Genomic DNA, 19966 nt, shown 5'->3' on the forward strand with positions numbered 1-19966 from the left:
AAAACCCAAAAGTTTATTTACCATTTGGAGGACACGCCCACCATGTGTTTGCAGCAAATCTTTGACACACCTATCAATGTGCTACAAGCTTCATGATATCGCAAATTAAACATTTATGAAAGTGTGCGTGTCTCTCTGTTACAATACCAACAGTCCATCAGCGTTTCCCATCAATGAGGCTCAACTGGAGCTGAATGTGTTGATATACCGTTAAAGAATGAGAGCTAGGCGACATTCGCAGGGCAGTAGTACAGGAAGAAACACAATTTTTCTCTTCTGCCTAAGCCTATTTCATATTGTGACTCAGTGAGGAATTACAGTAGAAAGACTTGGTCAGCCACTTATGCATCTCATCCATCAACGCAACACTCCACAACCCTGCAGCAATGACGGCTCTGCTGGAACTGCTGCCAAAGCTTGTCCACGCTTTCTGATGTTGATGATTTAGAGCAAAACCAATCAAGAGTTAAAAAAACAAAAATCAAAACAAAACTGAATAACATTTAGCACATTCAAAAGGAGGAAGAACACAAAAAGGAAAACTGATTAGTGTGCATATGTCACACTGGACTGTTAATAAAATCTATCCTCTTGCCTGTGATAGCAATGAAACATGATTAGATACCAAAACAAAAGACGCGCTTTGGAAATGTTTCTGGGTAATATGCCACTGGCGCCGCTCTCGTCCTGCACCAGTTAGACGGCGTACATAATTGGGATTAACTGTGGCCTGATGGGAAAAGAGAGTGAGGCGGAGAGAGCGCAACAGACGGAGGGATGAAAAGACGAACAGACAAAATTCACTGTCTGTACTGGATGTGCCAATATTACATGGCAATACAGTAACATACAGTACACTCAGCAAATCGAAATTACTATATTCATGTTAACTCATAATGTCCTCTGGAATATCCACTAGGATGTCCACACATCCCTGGTTATGCAACATTGCCAAACATAACATCCATACTCAATGGTGACATGACTGGTGAGTATAAGCAGGCCACGGAAGAAAGTTTCACACTTCTATTTGTCCAGGTAGACACAAAAATAGGATTGTGAATTATTATGCAGCAATGTGACAGTGACAGCAGCTTGAGAATTGACTTAAAGATATATTTGCATATACTGTATCTCAAATTGTCAACAATAAGTGCCATGACAAGTCAGGTGTCTTGCACACTGTCTTCTGCCATCTTGTGGAAGAACATTGAGTTGTTCTGTCACAAAACTGCTGGCCAAAAAAAAAAAATTAGATAAACAAGATACGTGAATTTTCATGAATAAATTCAGGGCCAAATGAGTCCCATGAGCTTAAATCAGAGAGTGGAGGTGACATGCGTAATTAGTGTCCCTTGCTGTAAAATAAAGATTACAGTAAATTCAATTTGATTTTATTATTTGTTTTGTAGAACCAATACTGTTTACGGGGAGAAGATTTCACTTACCACCCGGATCAAAACAGAAGCATCACAAGTGGTTTAAAACACTCAAGCAAGCAATATTTAAGACACAGAAGATTTCTGATAGTAATCAACACAAATGTGCACACCCCCTTGAAAAAGTACATTTTATCCATTTAAGTCAACACAAATACTCTGTTCTGAATTTTGATGTTTAGACTCTCAGTGACATGTCTGCACTAGCATTGACAAATAATGATGCATCAATACCAGTATCTGTGTCGATATTGTATGTCTGTATTGGTACTCATAATAACGGCCCAATAATCAGATACCATTTCACCAGCATGACATATAATTTGTGGGTACGAGATAAGAGCCCAGCATAAAAAGAACAAGGCAATGGTGCAATTGTCCTCACAGTTTTATTTAGCAATTAATAAGGCTTGTTATACATGTATTTCAGAAAAACTTATACCACATTAATGAAATGTTTGTGTTTTTGAACAGTATTTGATTAAAATACACATTTCCATCACAATTGTAAAATGGCATTATCAAGTATCATTGATTGGAGCACTCAAAAATACTTGTAATCAGTCAGAAAAAAATAGTATCATTGAATATTGACAAATCAACATTTACAAATGGTGTGTATTTGTGGGACTGTTTTGTAGGACAGAATGCGATCGAAAATGTTGATTCCTAGGTTCATTAGGGTTCAAAATTTTCAATCACATATTTTTGGGGATGTATGTACTCAATTGTGATGAGCAGCATTTATGTTTTGCTGTGCTGTATTACATAAAGCTGTTCGTCCATGGAAACACACCACCAAAGTCCCAGCACAGAGTTTGTGCTGATGCCAGAAGATGTCGAGAGGTAGCAGGGCATGGCTAACCTTGATGCTACTGAGTCTCTGCAACTTTACGTCGTCTGCCACCTCTAGGCTGAGTTATTGACTGTCCTGAAAGCTTCCACTTTGCAATAACGTCATTTACAGTTGATTCTGGAATATTCAGGAGAGAAGAAATTTCACCAACTGGCTTGTTGCAAAGGTGGCATCCTATTACAGAACCACGCTGAAATTCAGAGAGCTCTTTAGTTTGACTCATGTCCCCCCCGAGAGATGTACGCAATGCAATGTATTTGAAAAGCCGACCCACTTGTAGCAGTGAGCCCAATGCAACACAAATTCAGTGAGTGTGGAAGAATACTTCGTCCTGATGTGTATAGGTCAGTCACTGAAATAAATGGGGGAATACAATATTGTTAATCATTAGGACACCACAATGCTACATTTCTGTTGTATCAGTTTGTAACAATAGTCATTTAAATTTGAACGTAAAACTTACCACTTCTATTGGATGAGGTGGGCAGATATGGATGGATACAGGGGGCTATTCTGTGATCCTTGACCTGATCATAAGAAAAATATCAGGCTGTCAATATTAACCAGGAATATTTGTTAAGACAAAAGTTACAAGTACAGCGCTTTACAATGAATGACAATACTATACGTGCGTGTGCCTTCACAGAAATAAATCAGTGACGCATTTTACTCTATTCAATAACTACTAATAGCTGCCAATGGTTTTTAATGTGGGTGTGACAGGACCCGACAGAAATACACATAGCACTATATAATGAACTGTAAATTAGGTAAATGAAGTTTATTAACATAAATTCGTGCTCCCAGCTCAGATATGTCCTCAACTCTCATTAAAAAAAAATCATTACTTACCGTCGAAAATGATGCACGAAATGCGACTCTTTGCAATTTGATTTTTGCTTTCGACTTCCTGTTTCCTGTAGCACTGAGCATGCGCGATAGCAGAATGCGTTCATCCTCTCCGTCGACGAACATCGAAACGCTGTTCTCGTTCTCCCCATTTACTTATTAATCATCAACAAGTCACCAAAATAATGTGAGATGTAAGTAAAAAAAAAAAAAAATGATGAAAATGCATGGAGGGGCCGAAAACGTCCTAGTATGTTGTACAAAGTGGGCGTAGCTTTCGCTTAAAAAAATAAAATAAAATAAAAAAAATAAAAAATAATTAAAAAAAAGCCAGTTAGTCCAATCAAAAAAGAACATCGTTGCTTGCTGCCACAAAGCTTCAAACCGTTACTGGGGAGACAGTGATGTTTTCTTTTGAGAGGTTTACCAAGAGTCTCCAAAAGCAACTTCACTCACTCCTAACCTTTGTGCTTAAGTGCTATATTGAAATACAGTACCCAACCCAGCCAATAACAATTTTATGTCCAAAAAATTCCATTTACTGATTTAGCAACTTTTCCCATTGATGGACCTTTACATTGTACTGAACCACAGAATCTTTAATAGACTTTGACTGTTTTAGCCTCTCATACTGATTGATTAAGAGGCATGTTTTAGGCAAATGAATTGACTTTTTTTTTTTTTTTAAAGCATTATTTGTTCAAAAAATAAATAAATTAAGAAAACACAAAACTACATCGAAAAGTGGGCTCAAACATCCATCTAAATGTTGGCTGCGTGTGACTACTATATATATATATATATATATATATATATATATATATATATATATATATATATATGCATTGTATTAAGAGGGGTTTAATATTCTGATTACACAATGTAACAAAAAAATTTAATGTTACAATTTCCACACATTTCAGCCATTTGTGTAAATTTATGACAAACTCAAGCATAGTTTGAAAGCAAACTTAAAAAAAAAATACTTTACAATGCCTATCATACCATCAGATGATAAAATAGATTTCAAACCCGCAATTAAAGTGTAGCGCAGATGAAACTGGTAGTACAACTGTCATTTGTAGTAGTATGGTAATGTGATGTAATGGATCATAAAGAAAATGAAGAAAGCGCCTTTTGTAGAAATGTCAGTGTATATCGTTGCAGTAACTGAAGCCAATCCCATCTGATTTCAGGCAAGGCGAGGGGACTCCTTGGACTTGTGACTCACCAGTCAATCCCAGGGCACATACAGATGACAAACATCCATTCCGTCTTAGTAAAAACTATTTTATCATCAAGATACTTGTGATAAGCTAAAGAAGAACAATTAGGATTTAAATAAATAATATCGTCAGGAGAATAAATTGACACCCCTGTCTCCTTCTGTGGGCAAATACATTGTACATATAGTTAGTAAAACACAGGAGTGGGAAGGTTTTAAAAGCTTCAAGCTGTCCAACCAATCAATGATACCACCTGAGCATCTTCGCAAGCTTCTAAGACGAGTGCCATTTGTTCCCGAAGTGTTATTCATCCATCTCATTATCGTTCTGCAACGTTTTCATTGCTAGGCCCCACAGAGTTACACTTGAGATGAAGTTGCCTTCACTAGACCTGTATAAGCCACTATTGGACCGAGTCGCACAATAATTGTCTTGAACAGGCAGATAAGGCTTGCCTAACAGACCTCTACCCATCTCACCTCCCATAGGTCCATTCTCCACATAGGGCCCATATTCCACCTCTTGAGAGACGTGTGGTTTGGGCAACTTTATGTGATCCGGGCCAGGTAGCGCCATGTGGGTGGAAGCAAGCAGGTGATGCGGCACAAGGGAACGTAGCTCTGGAAGGGAGGTTGGAGTGGATGTTGGGCTAAGATGGACACTCAGAGGCGGAGTCTCAACGTGGGGTGTTGGGGGTTTAGGGGTAGGCGGTGAATGCTTCTCAGGTCCTGCGCGAGGCATCATAGCAGAAAAAGACTGCTCACTTGTGGCCTCACTCTGGCAAACGGTTTTGCTAAGCGAGGCAGCTGCATCTGGGCTGCCAGTCTGGTCAGAGTTGTCTGTGATGGCGCCATCTGCTGGTGCTCCTTTGCAGCGCATGTTGCTGTGCTTCCTCAACATGGCTGACCGGGTGAAGCTTTTTCCACAGGTGTTGCAGAGGTAGGGTTTTTCACCAGTGTGAGAGCGGATGTGACGCTGCAAGTCCCCTGAGCCAATGAAGCATTTCCCTGCAGAGGTGGACAACATTTATGGTACAAAACTATGAAAGTATAGAAGACAATTTAGTGCACTAGAGGAAAGGCTGTAACTTACCAAGAGTGTTTCCCCCCCCCCCACTTCTAGTATCACTTATGGCCTATTAGTATACGATTAAACCTTACTAGCGAACTATTGTTGGGCAGTCCGGCTTCTTTTTCTGGTTTTCAAAACAAAAGAGTTTTCTCCCATGTGGGTTGTTAGCTCTCTGCAGGATAGTTAAGGGATTATTAACCAACCAAGGGTTGGCAATTAATGAAAAATAGTTATAGAACCACACACATTATACTTTACAGGACTGTCTCAGAAAATTTGAATATTGTGATAAAGTCCATTATTTTCTGTAATGCAATTAAATAAGCAAAAATGTCATATATTCTGGATTCATTCGAAATCAACTGAAGTATTGCAAGCCTTTTATTATTTTAATATAGCTGATTATGGCTTACAGCTTAAGAAAACTCAAATATCCTATCTCAAAATCTTTTTGAATATTTCCTCAGACCAAGTAAAAAAAAAATGCCATAGTCCAGAAGCAGTCATTCTTCTAGTGTATTGAATTGTCTTATTACTGAGGACAAAAAATGTACTAGTACTGTACCGCAAGGATATCGCTGATTAAATGCTGAAAAGGCTTTCCATACAACAGTGAACAGGCGCTCAATTTTTTATTAAAAAAAAAAAAATCACATTTTACAAATTGCGGAATATATACTGTGCCTGGTCGGATGTAATGCTTTCAAACAAGATGCAGACTTACCGCAGGTGTCACAACTGTGCGGTTTCTCACTACCATGACAGGCTTTGTGCTTCAGAAGTTTTCTGTGCGTGTTGAACGATTTCCCACATTGGTCACACGTAAACGTTTTGTCTGTCACGTGTGTCCTCTTGTGTTCTTTGAGATTGCTCAAGTTGTTGAATCCTTTACAACATGAACACTAAAGTTCAATGATGGCAAATGTATACACGACAAACGCAAACTATACTAGTAGCGTACAACTTTGGAAATGTGGACAATTGGTAATGTTTCAAGACATAACTTACCTCGACCACATATATCACATAGATGTGGCTTTTCACCCGTGTGCACCACTTTGTGACGGTGGACATCTCCGGATGCAGTGAAACTAGGGGGAGGTACAATTTATTGCATGAAACACATTTGATGTGGCCATTTGATTCAAGTTAGGAAAGCAAACAAAGAGTACCAAAAATAATACCGGTAATTATCCACATGGTATTATACTCAAGTCATTGTTGTTGAGTCACTCGTTATTTGTTTGGCAAAGCTTGAGGCTTGATGTCCTTTTCAGGATTACACTTAACAAATGTGCTATTTTTTTAATTGCAAAAAACGTCTTTTCTAGACTGAACTTAGCAAAAATTATTATTTTTTTGCAATAATTTCTTATTTGTCTTATTTACTTGACATACGGTAACTATTAATGCTGGGATGGCAAAATTCAGCATTTATAATGTACATTTTTTATAATTAAGTCAGTAGTGATTACATTTGGGGACCTGCAGCCACACAATCTGGTGCGACTATGAATCAGTTTTTTGTTTGCTTGTTTTGGCACTTTGTTATTGAAGCTACGTAGATAACATTGTTAATATTTTGTTTTTAGCTGACACAAACTCAAAATAGTGACTGTACTTGCATCTTCAAAATGTGAACTGTCTCCTTCCATCTTGCGGGTTATGGACACGCCAGTGCAATGAAACTGATGATGTCACTCCCTCAGAATGTTAATTTGAATACTCCCATGATGCATTTCACTATGTTCAATACCGGAGTTTACCTTTATTAAGTGTTCTATAATGTATATTTATTTGTTTAGTGACTTTAGTGAGTACTGTGTTATGAATCATTAACCATTAGTTTTTAATAAAATATGTGCCGGAATGATGCACAATTGCTGTTAAGTGCAAGTGCAAGTTTTGCTCACTACTACAACCTGCAGGCAGTCAACGGTAACTGCTTATAGTGGTTTAAAAGTGGTTCATTTGCTCTGAAATCTTGCTTTTACCTGTAGAAGCATATGTGGTCTACTAAGTAACTATTAGTGGCATTAGAAGAGTAGCTTTAGTATGATGACTTGTTTGGAGAAAGTACTGCGTTAGATTGGTGTTACCAACATCACTGTACACAAAATAAACTGGACTAAAAAATAGGTTTGAGTGTACTATTTAGGGTACTATTTACCTTTTGCCACATAATTCACAAATGTAGGGTTTCTCTCCAGAATGTCGTCGCAAGTGTGTCTGTAAATTTCCTGCCTGGGGAACAAACAACAGACATGTCATTGCAACAAAACAAAGAAACTCTGATGCTATTTGAAATTCACATGATTTTAACATACCTGTGAGAAGTTCTTCCCACAAATGTTACACTCAAATGGCTTCTCACCTGTAACATACAAAAACAGAATCTTTACAACAATAAAATACATATTATTGCACCATGGTAAGGCAAGCGTGATTGGATACACTGACCAACCTGTATGTGAGCGTTTGTGCATCTCCAGGTTGCTTGGGTGTTTGAAAATTTTCCCGCACATGTTGCAGGAATATTTGTGGCCTGTTTGCTGTGGTGGTTCTGGCACAGTCTGCAGTCCTTGCGCTTCTTGACTTGTGGGTGGTGGTCCAGGAATTTCAGCGTCTGGTGTCGTCTTAGGTGCGAAGTCTTCCCTGACAGTCGCAAGGTTTTCAACTGGAGTTTCCTGAGCCCCAATCTGGACCACAGAATCTTGCTGGTGAGTGTCTTTAGAGCAGTTAAGGATGGGCTCGCTGACTGATTCTGCAAACATTTCCTCTAAGGCCTTTTGACAACGTAGGTAGTTATATTTCTTTAGGTACACCGTCTTCTTTGGACGCACTGGTACACTGAGCATGGCGTCTGCATGGTCAGAGCTTGGCGTGTTTAAACTATCGGAGGGTGTCAGTGCAGACACGTGGTTCTTGTCAGCTGCCAAGGATGTGCAAGTGGGGGTGGGCTGAACTGCATTTCCGGAGCATAAATGCGAGTTGTTGCCTCCCTGGCTGAGCCCGAGCTGACACTGTGACTCCTCCACGACAACTGAAGGACCTGGACCCTGATTTGACGCCTGAATTGCACTTTGTTTGAAGTACTGTTTACTGTAGAAATTGCGGAGCTTGTAACCATGAACTAACTGTTTTTCTACAGGTGCCTGGGTGCCGCTACCCGAGTCACTTGAACTGCTGTTTGGCACAGAAATAGGCATTCGTTTGGTTTGCTCCATGAAGCTAGGTCTCGGTACTTCAGTGGGACAGTGGAGGTCAACATCACTAGGCAGGCTGCTTCCCAGGAGGCAGTCATGCTCTGATGTCAGCATGACCGGGAGAGAAAATGATGGGATTTCCACCGCAGGGGGGCAAGGCTTAAGGAAAGTGTTACACATGCTTTGGACGTTCGGAACTTGCAAACACTGAGCGATGTCAAGGAGTGCTTGTACATTATCTTGGTTGATATCAAGATGGGAGGTGTACATGTAGTCTAATATTTGGCCAATGCCACTGACATCCTGGATAACCAAGTTGAACACTTCATTTTTCTGACTGGGGGAATTCTGGAATAAAGATCTGTAGAGATCAAAGCGCAAAGGATTTTAGAAAATCTGCACTCAATTATTTATATTCAAAGTACAGTATCTAGTACAAACGACACGGCCAAAAGGTCACCTCGATAAGCAAATAGGAGTACGAAATTGTAGAGGTGGCAAAAAGCACTCACACTCTTTATTGACTGATAAGTATGAGTACATATAATTGAGTTAAAAAAAATAATAAATAAAAAAAAGACTGGTAAAAGTAGAAGCAATGAGTTAACTTATGAACAAACATCTATACTAATTGGTCATTTAAAAAATAGATATATTTTTCAACAAATTATTGATATATAAATATAGAAATAAAATAAATTAAAGTGATACAATGGTAATAGTTGAACAAACGTCATTTTTGGAGTCTCTTGTAAAGGGCTGATTTAGGAAGTACAATGTTTCGATACTACGCCAGCAATAAATGTTTTGCCTACGTTTCTATCCTTGTATACATTTGGCATGACCAAAACTCCAAGAAATTCTTTGCACAATAACTCGTTGATTGAAGCATATGTCATTAAAGCAATGAATACTTCATACCTGAAATAAGAGCTGAAAGCAGCCAGTACATTTTTGTGGGCTTTGAAGCAAACCCCTTTGACCACCAACATGCAGTCACAGAGCATTCCCTGAATCCTTTGCTCCTGGAGCTGCTGCTGCAGCAAGTAGGAGCTGTGGTTGGATAGTGTGTCCATGCTCACTCATCCGTAGAAGCACTCATAAAGCTTGTGGAAGGGAAAAGAAAGCACATTAAGTCAGTAGCAAACATGCAATACTACAGTTTATGATTCATAAAATTACAACACAACCTCACTGCATTAGTGCGTTGCGCAGACACCTCACATAAATAAATAACAAAGCTTCGTCTAGTCGCCTTGTGTTTACGCATAAATAAATCGACAGAAATAGCTAGCATGCTAACTACAAACAAACAAACAAACCAATTTACTGCGATTTGGAATAAAGCTAATTCACACACTTGTACCGTTATCTGGCAAGAATTAAAAGCTAGTCGATCGCTACTACTGTACTAGTATCAACATACCGTACATTTGATGGAGTCTTTGGATTAGGTCACCTCTCCACCACTGTTGCCTCACTTCCTGGTAAAGTTTGCATTTCGTGCTTCTTGGTAAAGGTAACGGTAGTCGTTTTAGTAGACCGAAATACAATTATACACACTATAATACGCTTACCGTGTGTTTTGCGTAATTAACTACCATAAATACACGGGAGGCTCCAAGTCAAACAGAAATGTAGCGCTGTTCGCCAGGTCGGAACTTTTCTTTTATATTACGTGTACACGTTCGGAAGACTAATAGTGAAACCATTGTAAATTCTGGCGTGACTGTGAAGGTGTTTTGAAAAGTACACCACATTGGTGCAGCGTGTGGATAGCGTTTCATTTAACTGTTTTTAAAAACTGAGACAATTTAACGTGACACGTTTTGGTTTGCCGATTTACTATTATTATTATTATTTTTAATCTGCAACATTTAGGTTTGAGTAACGGTAGCTATCGGTTTCGGCTTAGCCCAGTTCCTACCTGTGCTGTGGAGAGAAGCTGCAGATTTCGCAGGATTTAGTATTTCTACGTTAGTAAAATAACAAGCGGTTGGTGGGGCACAGGCGACATTGTACTCGCCATTTAATCCACGCTTACGTGGACAGAGGAGTCGTTCAGCATGGTGTTCTTCACGTGCAACGCTTGTGGAGAGTCCCTGAAAAAAGTCCAAGTGGATAAACACGTGACTATGTGCCGGGGCTGCCAGGTTCTATCTTGCATTGACTGTGGAAAAGATTTCTGGTAAACTTTGGTGTCCTTTTTTTTTAACTTCGACTTTTCAAAAAATCAACAGTCATATAATGTTGTCTTGCCATGTGTTCTTGAAGGGGTGATGATTACAAAAATCACATCAAATGCATCAGTGAAGACCAGAAATATGGGGGTAAAGGCTACGAGGCAAAAGCGAATAAAGGGGATGTGAAACAACAACAATGGATCCAGGTAAAAGTTAACCTCCGAGCATTAAGCTGTGTCATTTGCAGAGAAATATTTGTACTCAAATACGATTACTTTATTGCTGAAGAAAATCCACGATGCCATGAACAAACCCGGAGTAAGTGCAAAGCTGAAACAAGTGCTCCAGCAAGTCAGTACATATGACAATGTCCCAAGAAAAAAGGCCAAATTTGAGGTGGGTATTCATGTTAACATTATTGGGATTTTAAGTCAAGTCATCTTTATTTATGTAGCGTGCTGAGGGAAAGGATTTCATTGGTTTGTGGGTAAATATGCCTTCTAATTGTCAGGATCTTGGCTATAGGATCTAATCACTGTGAAATGTTTCATTAGAATTGGATCAGAAACAGTCTCAGGATTACAAACCCAAATCTGCTTGAAGATGTGTGGATCATCCTCAATTCAGCATCATCCTTTGTAAGTGACAATAAATGTCTATTGGTACACCCTCTGTGAACAGCTATTGTGATGAACAAATACACACGATGTTAACTCACGAAATCCAACATTAACATTATAATATGCAAGTACAGCTTGCTCAGCTCCCCCCCCCCCCTCCCTGAAACGTGTTATCATGCCTTACATGTGTCTCTGACTTACACATAAGCAAAGTTTGCAAGTTGTCTTAAAGAAAGATGTTCTTCTTTCTTTTATTTATTTTTATTTTTTAATTATTAATGTTAATGATGAGCAGTTTAGATAATGGATGGATGGGTAATTACTTTCTTATAATTTGACAGACCCCCGATGAACCCCAGGAGAAAAAAGAAGTGAAAGAGACACCGACTGAAGTTGAAGTGGATAGTAATAAGGAAAAGCAGAATGGCCATGCAGACATGAAGATGAAGAAGAAGAAGCAGCATACAAAACAAGAGTGTAATGAAGCCCATCAACAGGAGAATGGCAAAATAAAAAAAAAATCAAAACAGACAGAAATGGCAGTAATCGAGGAAGAGCAGGTATCCAAAAAGAAAAAAAAGGACCGAAAGAGACCACGGGATTGCGAAGAAGACAAAAATGAAGACCAAAATGGTTCTTCTGAGCAAATGTCCAAAAAGAAGGTGAAAAGTAAGTAATACCTAATCATGGTCTACTCAAGTCCAATGTACATGTACTGTATGTGGACAATTAGGAAGAGAAGCAAAATACTGATATGTCCAGTAACTGCACATTTGTAACTATTTATGAAGAGCTCTTATCTGATTTCTCCTAGCTAAGCAAACAGAAGTTGCTGTGTCTGAGCAGAGTGAGGATCTGGCACTTGTAAAAGGTATGTCTATACTAGACTTTACGACGATCTGATAAGCTTGATCGTGATCGGACGATAATTGACATGATCAGTGATCGCCTGTAATGCCCGATCAATCAATGATGTCATTGATCGGATCTGCGAAATAGGTCATTACAGCAAAACCATCTCATTCACTCCGAAGTTGTTCTGTGTTAGTGCTAGAGCTATTTTTAGCGTCCTTGGGTGCCGTGGGAGCGGATACGGAAAGGCTTTGCGCTGGGAGGCGGACGTTCTGCCTTCTCGCCCTCGACCATCCAATCACAAAGTGATAGCCTTCGACTATTTATTTATTTATTTTTGATGGGTAAAAAGTCTGAAAAACATTTATTTATGACAAAATAACTGTGTGCTATTTATTTAATGTTAACATCTCTTTAAGATCTTTTGTCAATCAGCGTAAGTAACATTAACTTCTGGCTGCGCACATCAGTCAATCACAGATGAGACCAGCAGGAAGTATGAACGAACGTGTAAATACAAACATGCTAAACTTTTGCGAGGATACCAGATAAACCACACTCATATCGAACGTTGACATTGAGTTCCTCCACATATTGACTCGGTTCACAAGCCTATTACGTGCCCCTTCATCTTACCTTTAACGTGGAACATAGAAGAGCCAAAACATGCCTTGTGAAAATTAAACTGTACTAAAAAACTAGCCACCAGAGGGTGCTAGAGCTGCATAACTAGAAATCAACCTGACTTTTTTTTAACGTGATGCTTTTGATATCCTGACATGATGACGACGAAATATTGTGGCAGTTTTAATATCGCGATATCATGATATTGCTGTTATCGTTACATCCGTAACAGCGTCCTGTGTCAATAGTGGACAAAAACAGCTAGCTTCGGCCACAGAAAGCTGACTCGCGATGTTCATACTTTTTCTTTTTTTCATTGTCAGAGAAAGAGATGTAAACATTGTTATATTGTTTATCAGTGTTTTTATTAATTTATAATTTACTTTTTTCCTTCAATACATTTCAATGGGGTCAAATCGACATGGATTTGCACTATAGCAAGGGTTATACTGTAAATATACAAGTTGTTTAACTAAATATAGTTCTCTATCTTCTAATTTAATTGGGGATTGAGTCGTTTTCTTTTCCTAAACTCGCTAATTGAGTAAAAAAAAATCCTTGAACACGTTAAAGCCATTTCCCCCCCCCAAATAAACATTAAATATATATATTTCAATATTTAAATTTAAATAGACATATTGCACCTTCTTATGATCGGACCGGTGATCACAAATCTTTTTTTTTTTTTTTTTAAACTCACTGATCGGCTCCAACAATTCTGAGCATGTGAAGCCTAATTTATACTGATCATATTACTCATTGTCTTATATTGTCAATATACAGGGTCAAAAGTGGTACTGGTAGGGCCATCACCCAAAAAGGCTCAAATGTAGGACCATGACACATAAATATTATCGATTCATGGAAAAATATTAAGATAACTTCTTTGGACATGGTCCTTCGCGCCTTCCTATGACGTCTCATTACGGCAGCTCCAATTGAACAACAATGAACATTTCTTTTTCTCCTGATCGCCTTGATCATTTGTCTGCATATAAAACACAGACGGTTACATTTGTATGATTGTTTTCAAAGTTCGTGAATGAAAAAGAAGGGGGAGGACGTACTCAAAAGTGCTACGTCACTTTCTCTTAAGTCCTAGCATTTCCTGTCTACTGTCGATACCAGATATGATCGGGCTGTAAGACTATATAAAGTGAAACATTTGGTTGGCTGTACCGTAAATCATACTTAAGTGACTGATGAGTGTTTTTGAACTCTTAATAGGCAATTTCAAATGGAAGGAAACTATCAAAGCAGTCCTGAGAAATTCACCTGACCAGGAATTGCCAGTGAAGAAACTCAGGAAGAAGGTAAGCTATTAATGTTGGTGTAATGTTTCTTTTCCTCTGACCACATTTGCTTCTGATAATGTTTTGAGAAAACTGTCTGTTTGGCATAACATGAAAGAATGGATTCTTCTCTGCAGGTTTTGGCTGCCTATTTCTCAGTCACTGGTGATGGGAATTTCAAGACAAAGGAGGAGGTCCTTGCACTTTTCAATAAGAAGATCAATCACAATCCCAAGTTTAGAGTTTTGAAGGACAGAGTTAGACTTGTGAATTAAACTAACACATTCCACCTACATAGCGTGAAATGTATGTTGCTTCAAGATTATTGCCATTGTTCACTGTTCTGTTTTTTTTTTCCCCTCCATGCAGATAAGTTCTTGAGAATAAAACTATTGGTCATTTTTAGTAGCTCTGTACTGATTCCACTGTCCACTGTCAACACATTACTGTAATGTAGAACATGTCATTCATGCAGAAAATGACATGTGAGAGTTGGCTGCTTAGCTCAACATTCCAACGCTGGGAAATGGCACCTTATCTGTGGGATTGGATATTGCTGTGGGGGCAGGGAAACGAGAGAGGTATACACCTGAGGTAAATTTGACTCTCACACGGGACGAAGTTAATGCACATTCCTCAGCATCCGCAACAAGGTTCACTTGGCCAGCGACACAGAAGCTCCATAGAAGATGGTGGAAGCCTAAGGTGAATTTTTGATGCGGTCTGATTTTTCCACTGCTAGAATGAGCAGCCTTCACACTTGTATGCACACACTTGCACAGGAACACACTCACAAGTAGGTACAGCAGGAAATATGCTTTATGAAGCTTTGCTAATCCCAGTAGGTCTAACAGCGATGCTCATTCAATGGTCTGCTTATCTGAAATTGTATATTGCATACTTGGGGTAATAGTGGAGCAGTTACTCGAGTGTGCCAGTATTAGTTGTATTTAATGCCCGAGTGTTGGATATGGGTACAGTATTACTAAATGCTTACTTAATTCCCAAACTACAATCAAGACAAACAAAAATTTAGCCATGAAAAAAAAAAAAGAAAAGTTATTGCTGTGACCTCTTTTCCATGAATCAGCCCATAACTAAGTCCATGTTTATGTATATTATTTGGCTTGCTGGGTTTTGTGAAGTAATTGTAACATACAGCTAATATCTAGTTATCAATTTATGTTTGTGTGTATTTAATAGGACACTTGGAGATTTCCATAACCATGTCTAGATAAAGATGTCCATTTATTGCCTTCCACCGAAGTTGGTATTCCCAGCAACATACCTGTAAAGTTTACAGATGAGTATCGTTTATAGTGTAAATGATATTCAAAATCTGTTGAACTATACTGTACTAACTGGTGCAGTACTATTTTTTTTTGTTGCAACTTTGAGGAACGGCAACTGTTTGTATGATGGCTACCGGACGAGACCACTGTACAAATGTCTTGACAGTATAGTAAAAGTAATTTAAATTGTTGACAACTAACGCACTTTTAACACATTTAATGGACGTCTGACCCTTCTTTTTATATTGTAGTGTTTCAAATATATAAATACGTAGTTTGGCTTCCGTTGGTTCGTTTTCAGGGCGGTATCACTAAAAACTACATTGGTCGCTTTCAAGTACGTCATAAAACGCGACGCAAACTGCAGGAAGTCAAGACAGTCGTTCGCTTTTAAAGATTGTTGATCATGATGCTGAGTGACAGTGAATTCACAACGCTGAGAAACAGATTCCAAAAAAATGCCGAGTTACTCATGCAGACAACAACTTCGTCGCCTGACGAAGACGTGAAGTGTAAGTGGAAACATTTAATTTAGGTTAAGATCATCGCTACTTAAACTGTCTCTATTTTTTTCCTGTCTCCACAGCTAACAGTGCTCTACTATCCTGTGTTGTCCAGGTGTAATTGTCTTACTAAAGGGAAAAGGGAGTGGCGGGTGGTCGTTTAACGCATTATTAGACTTGTGTGGCGTACACAGGCATCTCATAAAGCCAACACAGGACATTGCTAAAGTTGAATGCGTTGTTCTACTAGCGAACAATATTGCCTTTGAGACCGTCTTTGGCTGAAGTCCAGCAATTCTTGAGTGAACACTGTCAACTCTGTAACCCGGATCTGTAACACAGATCACTTTTCGAATCTGTGGCCATCCCTGTCGATTTAGGCTAGAGGGTGCCAAACTTTCTCTTTGGGCGCATACAGAAAAATTGAAGTATGCTACATTGACATTCATGACCTTTTATTTAACACATTAATCTAGTACCCATCACTGCAAGTAAACATATGCAAAATAATTGTTTGTATAGGCTAGGTATTGCCAACAACCTTATGATAAAATGCGTATCACAATATAGAGGCCAGGATACAATACATACCGCGATACACATGCATCCCAATACATGGCCTTAAAGGCCATACATAGCCCGATATTTTACATTACAGTACTTCACATATATTTTTTATAAAAACTTCAAGTATACCTTTTGATATTTTTTTTTATATCTATAATGCTGGATGGCAAAAATACCAAAATGTGTGCCCACTCCACACCAGGGAGCAGCTTTCAGAGCTGTTCCATGATGAAACGTTATGATTATGATAGACTATGCAATATTGATTCTGAGACCGCCGTATCGATATGGGTATTATAAAGAGACCTGCAACAATGTATTCCTGTGAGCACACAGATACAGTGGACCAATGCAGTAACTACCCTGCAGATATCAGGGGCCTACTGTCTTTTATAACCATAATACAGGTGATCAAGCAAAAAGTCAAGCAAGATTTTTAGATTTGTGGGTGGCCTCCTTTGGCCTTGTTTCCCTGTAGAATAGATCCACCCCATATTGAAGTGCGGAATGACATCTGCAAATTCAGAACCAAAGCAAGCGCAAAACTGACCTTCATGCAGAGTAGAAAGTGGAGCAAACAATCACACTCAGTCGCTCACGCTATTTGCCACTGTAATTGAATCATCTTTATTCATTGGGGTGTTTTGAATAGAAATGTTGCTATTTTAAATTGTAAGTGGTTTTAATAAAACCAATGGATTTTTTTGTAATATGGATGGATACATGTTTAGTAATAGTAGTGGTGTATTAGTGAATAGGGTCGCTCCAGTGGAAAGGAAACAAAAAAAAACAAACAAAACGCCAAGGCACATCTTACTGAACCAGTGTAGCATGGCGGGCCGCAAATGGCCATCAGGCCTAATTTGGAAACTGACAGGTAATGTCATAACAGGAACAGCACAGATTTTAATCTACAACTATTATCTTTATCAAAAAGTCTGTGTAACAATTTTCACTTATCAAGTGGTTCTTCTGGCAAAACACATTGGCACAGTATACCTTGCCTTGTACAAGAGGCGAGCCAAAAGGGATCCTGTTCCCTAAATATTTAAAGGCCACTGAGTTCTTTGTGAGCAGTGCAGCATGGATCAGCACACTCAGGTCTTCAGCAGCCAGCAGCTGCCATGATATGTTTAATCCAGTTAATCAGTGTCAAATAGAGATAAGTACTTCCCAAGGCAGTAAAATAATCTGTAGGAAAGCTTTCGCCGAAAATGAGTGTTTTAATTTTTTTGGGCCCTCTTGGAATCACTGTTGTAATGATAGGTTGAGTTATGAGTGACCTGACTTGCTGACTATTTTAACTGTTTTGTACTATATTCTTGGCCTAAAAAGGCCAGTGCAGTAGAAAATTATTGTAAATCTAAAAATTCATGAAACTGTTTATCCAAACTTACCTAGCTTGAAAATCACAATCTTGCAGCTTGTCAAAGGATTCACTTTTTTTCCCCACCTCCGTTAAGATTGGATACCATAGAGAAAGGCTTGATTTAAAAAAAAAAAAACAAAAAAAAAAACTGTAATATACCAAAAATACAAATAAGTTGACACCACACTATTTACTAACCTGCCTTTAAAATAACTTATCTTTTATGTTAATATATATTTCAGGTCCAGAAGAAAAAGATGTCAAACCTCTCCCTCGAATTAACAAGCACTCTGTTTTCTGGGTTGTGGCATCTATAAGTGTGACCTATTATGTGGATTTCTTTCACAACATCATTGTGAATGACAACATAAAGAGGTGAATAAGCTCTGAGTAAAAGTCACAGCAAACAGTCCATCAAGGTTGCATTCAAGCGTGGAGTATTCTTCTTGTTGATGTTCAACTGTATTTTCAGTTGGTGGTTAAATGTGGGCCTGCTGCTCCTTGGGATTTGCCTGTGTCTGGCCACGTTTTGTATTGTGTACCTGGAGTGGTTCCGAGGAATCGTACACTATGACCAAGAGTACCCTGCAATCCCTCCCGTCACCACCGCTGCATTTATTGCTGCATCGTGCAGGTATTTCTGTCAAAGCAGTTGTATGAAATGTATGTGTATGTGTAATACTAGACAATAACCAGCAGGAGCCCTTATTGATTCACTCAATTTGTTTGGGGCGAAAGGAGCCAGACAAATACATATTCACTTTTAATATGCTTTTAATATTCCATTTCAGTTTTAACATTGCACTATGGCCCGTCTGGTCCTTCTTCACTCCGCTCATCCTCTTCACGCAATTCATGGGTGTGGTCATGCTGATTTCGATGCTTGGATGAATGTGATGGGTAAGAATTGTTGTCTTAACCTTTTTGTATTAAGATTTTACATCTTTAGTTTGTTTCAAAGCTCTTCTTACAAAACTACAGTTCCCTCAGAAATCAAGCCTTTATTTTCGTCCACCAACACCTCCTGTGTGTTAACTGCTTGTATAAACATTGCCACAAGCTAAAGTGATCAGAAAATGAAAACAATTACATTCATTGGCTTGACTTTGCTTCTGACTATGTCGGTTTACACACAAACATTTATTGCTGTCAATTTGCATTCACGACCCAGTGGCTTTAGTAAATTATTTTTTTTTTCCATTGACTGTTGGAGGAGCCCAGGTGCAATTATTTAAAGACTTTATTGTTGCCTTAGGTTAGTGTGATAACATAATTCAGGGGTGTTATATAAATTCACGTCTCTCCTCTCCTTCTACTCCACTTCTCATTGTTTTGTACTAGTCTAAACCCCAGGAAGGCATTTATCCGAACATCAGACAGCTGTTTATAGCTAATGAATGAAACTGCCTTAATATTTCTGATGTGTGGGTGCACAACAACAGCTGGTTGTTAATGCTATGATAAAGATGAAGCATCGATACTCATATCCAGAATCCCAATGAATGAAGTGCATTGTGTTCCAAACTTTATGAAACACTTAGAAATTAATTATGAAAAGTAGCATTTACACAGCAGTTGTTGGAAAAGTACATTCATGTATTCACCTGAAACTGATTAACTCAAGTTCCACTTGTCTCTTTTGTCCCAGCAATGACTATAGGTGAAGGATGAAGGACTGCTGGAACATTCACCCGAAGCAGCTTGATGGAATCCAGCAATTGTTACTTTCCATTCTATAAGACAATTATTATTTGAAGACTCCTTTTCATGTTTTTATTTTTTAATCTAGGCTATGTATTGAGTAGAAGAGCAACGGAATTTGAAGATATGACTGAGCAGCAACAAAATTATTTAATGACATTCAGTTTGTGTTTAAGAACGTTAATGCTCCATTAAGTGTATTTTTCTTCTTTTAATAAACGTGCTACTTTTGATATTTGAAAATAAAGTGCCAACTGTTTTAAATAATGCTGCTACCTCAACATACTGTAGCTGTCAGCCACCAAACCAAATTTCT

At 38.6% G+C, this 19966-nt stretch overlaps 3 protein-coding genes and 1 long non-coding RNA gene across 10 annotated transcripts; 2 read left to right on the plus strand and 2 right to left on the minus strand.

Moving 5' to 3' along the window:
• Positions 1-1809: 1809 nt before the first annotated feature.
• On the minus strand, positions 1810-3527 carry LOC144023973 (uncharacterized). Its single transcript, XR_013284648.1, has 3 exons — positions 3148-3527; positions 2759-2822; positions 1810-2647 (listed from the first exon to the last, which is right to left on the minus strand). It is a non-coding gene; the product is annotated as an uncharacterized LOC144023973 (long non-coding RNA).
• A 490-nt stretch (positions 3528-4017) lies between these two features.
• On the minus strand, positions 4018-10359 carry zbtb49 (zinc finger and BTB domain containing 49). Of its 7 annotated transcripts, none has more exons than XM_077530042.1 (9): positions 10225-10359; positions 10079-10153; positions 9569-9753; positions 7906-9008; positions 7769-7815; positions 7612-7685; positions 6450-6532; positions 6166-6327; positions 4018-5377 (listed from the first exon to the last, which is right to left on the minus strand). In XM_077530042.1, the coding sequence occupies exons 3-9, from the start codon at positions 9721-9723 to the stop codon at positions 4674-4676; spliced, it is 2328 nt and encodes a 775-aa protein (XP_077386168.1). In that variant the 5' UTR covers positions 9724-9753; positions 10079-10153; positions 10225-10359; the 3' UTR covers positions 4018-4673. The 7 variants fall into 7 exon arrangements, with proteins under 7 accessions (XP_077386168.1, XP_077386166.1, XP_077386167.1 ...); XM_077530040.1 differs by having other exon boundaries at positions 10074-10153; XM_077530041.1 differs by having other exon boundaries at positions 10079-10156.
• lyar (Ly1 antibody reactive homolog (mouse)) lies at positions 9927-14623 on the plus strand. The gene is made up of 8 exons (XM_077530045.1): positions 9927-10835; positions 10922-11036; positions 11119-11226; positions 11385-11468; positions 11792-12119; positions 12265-12321; positions 14154-14239; positions 14356-14623. The coding sequence occupies exons 1-8, from the start codon at positions 10714-10716 to the stop codon at positions 14491-14493; spliced, it is 1038 nt and encodes a 345-aa protein (XP_077386171.1). The 5' UTR covers positions 9927-10713; the 3' UTR covers positions 14494-14623.
• Positions 14624-15853: 1230 nt separating this feature from the next.
• On the plus strand, positions 15854-19931 carry tmem128 (transmembrane protein 128). Its single transcript, XM_077530422.1, has 5 exons — positions 15854-16022; positions 18192-18324; positions 18422-18583; positions 18741-18849; positions 19598-19931. Exons 1-4 carry the CDS (start codon positions 15917-15919, stop codon positions 18838-18840), a joined length of 501 nt encoding a protein of 166 aa, XP_077386548.1. The 5' UTR covers positions 15854-15916; the 3' UTR covers positions 18841-18849; positions 19598-19931.
• Positions 19932-19966: the final 35 nt, after the last annotated feature.

Source organism: Festucalex cinctus, chromosome 8 (genome assembly GCF_051991245.1).
Source record: "Festucalex cinctus isolate MCC-2025b chromosome 8, RoL_Fcin_1.0, whole genome shotgun sequence".
In the NCBI taxonomy this organism is placed as follows: Eukaryota; Metazoa; Chordata; class Actinopteri; order Syngnathiformes; family Syngnathidae; genus Festucalex; species Festucalex cinctus.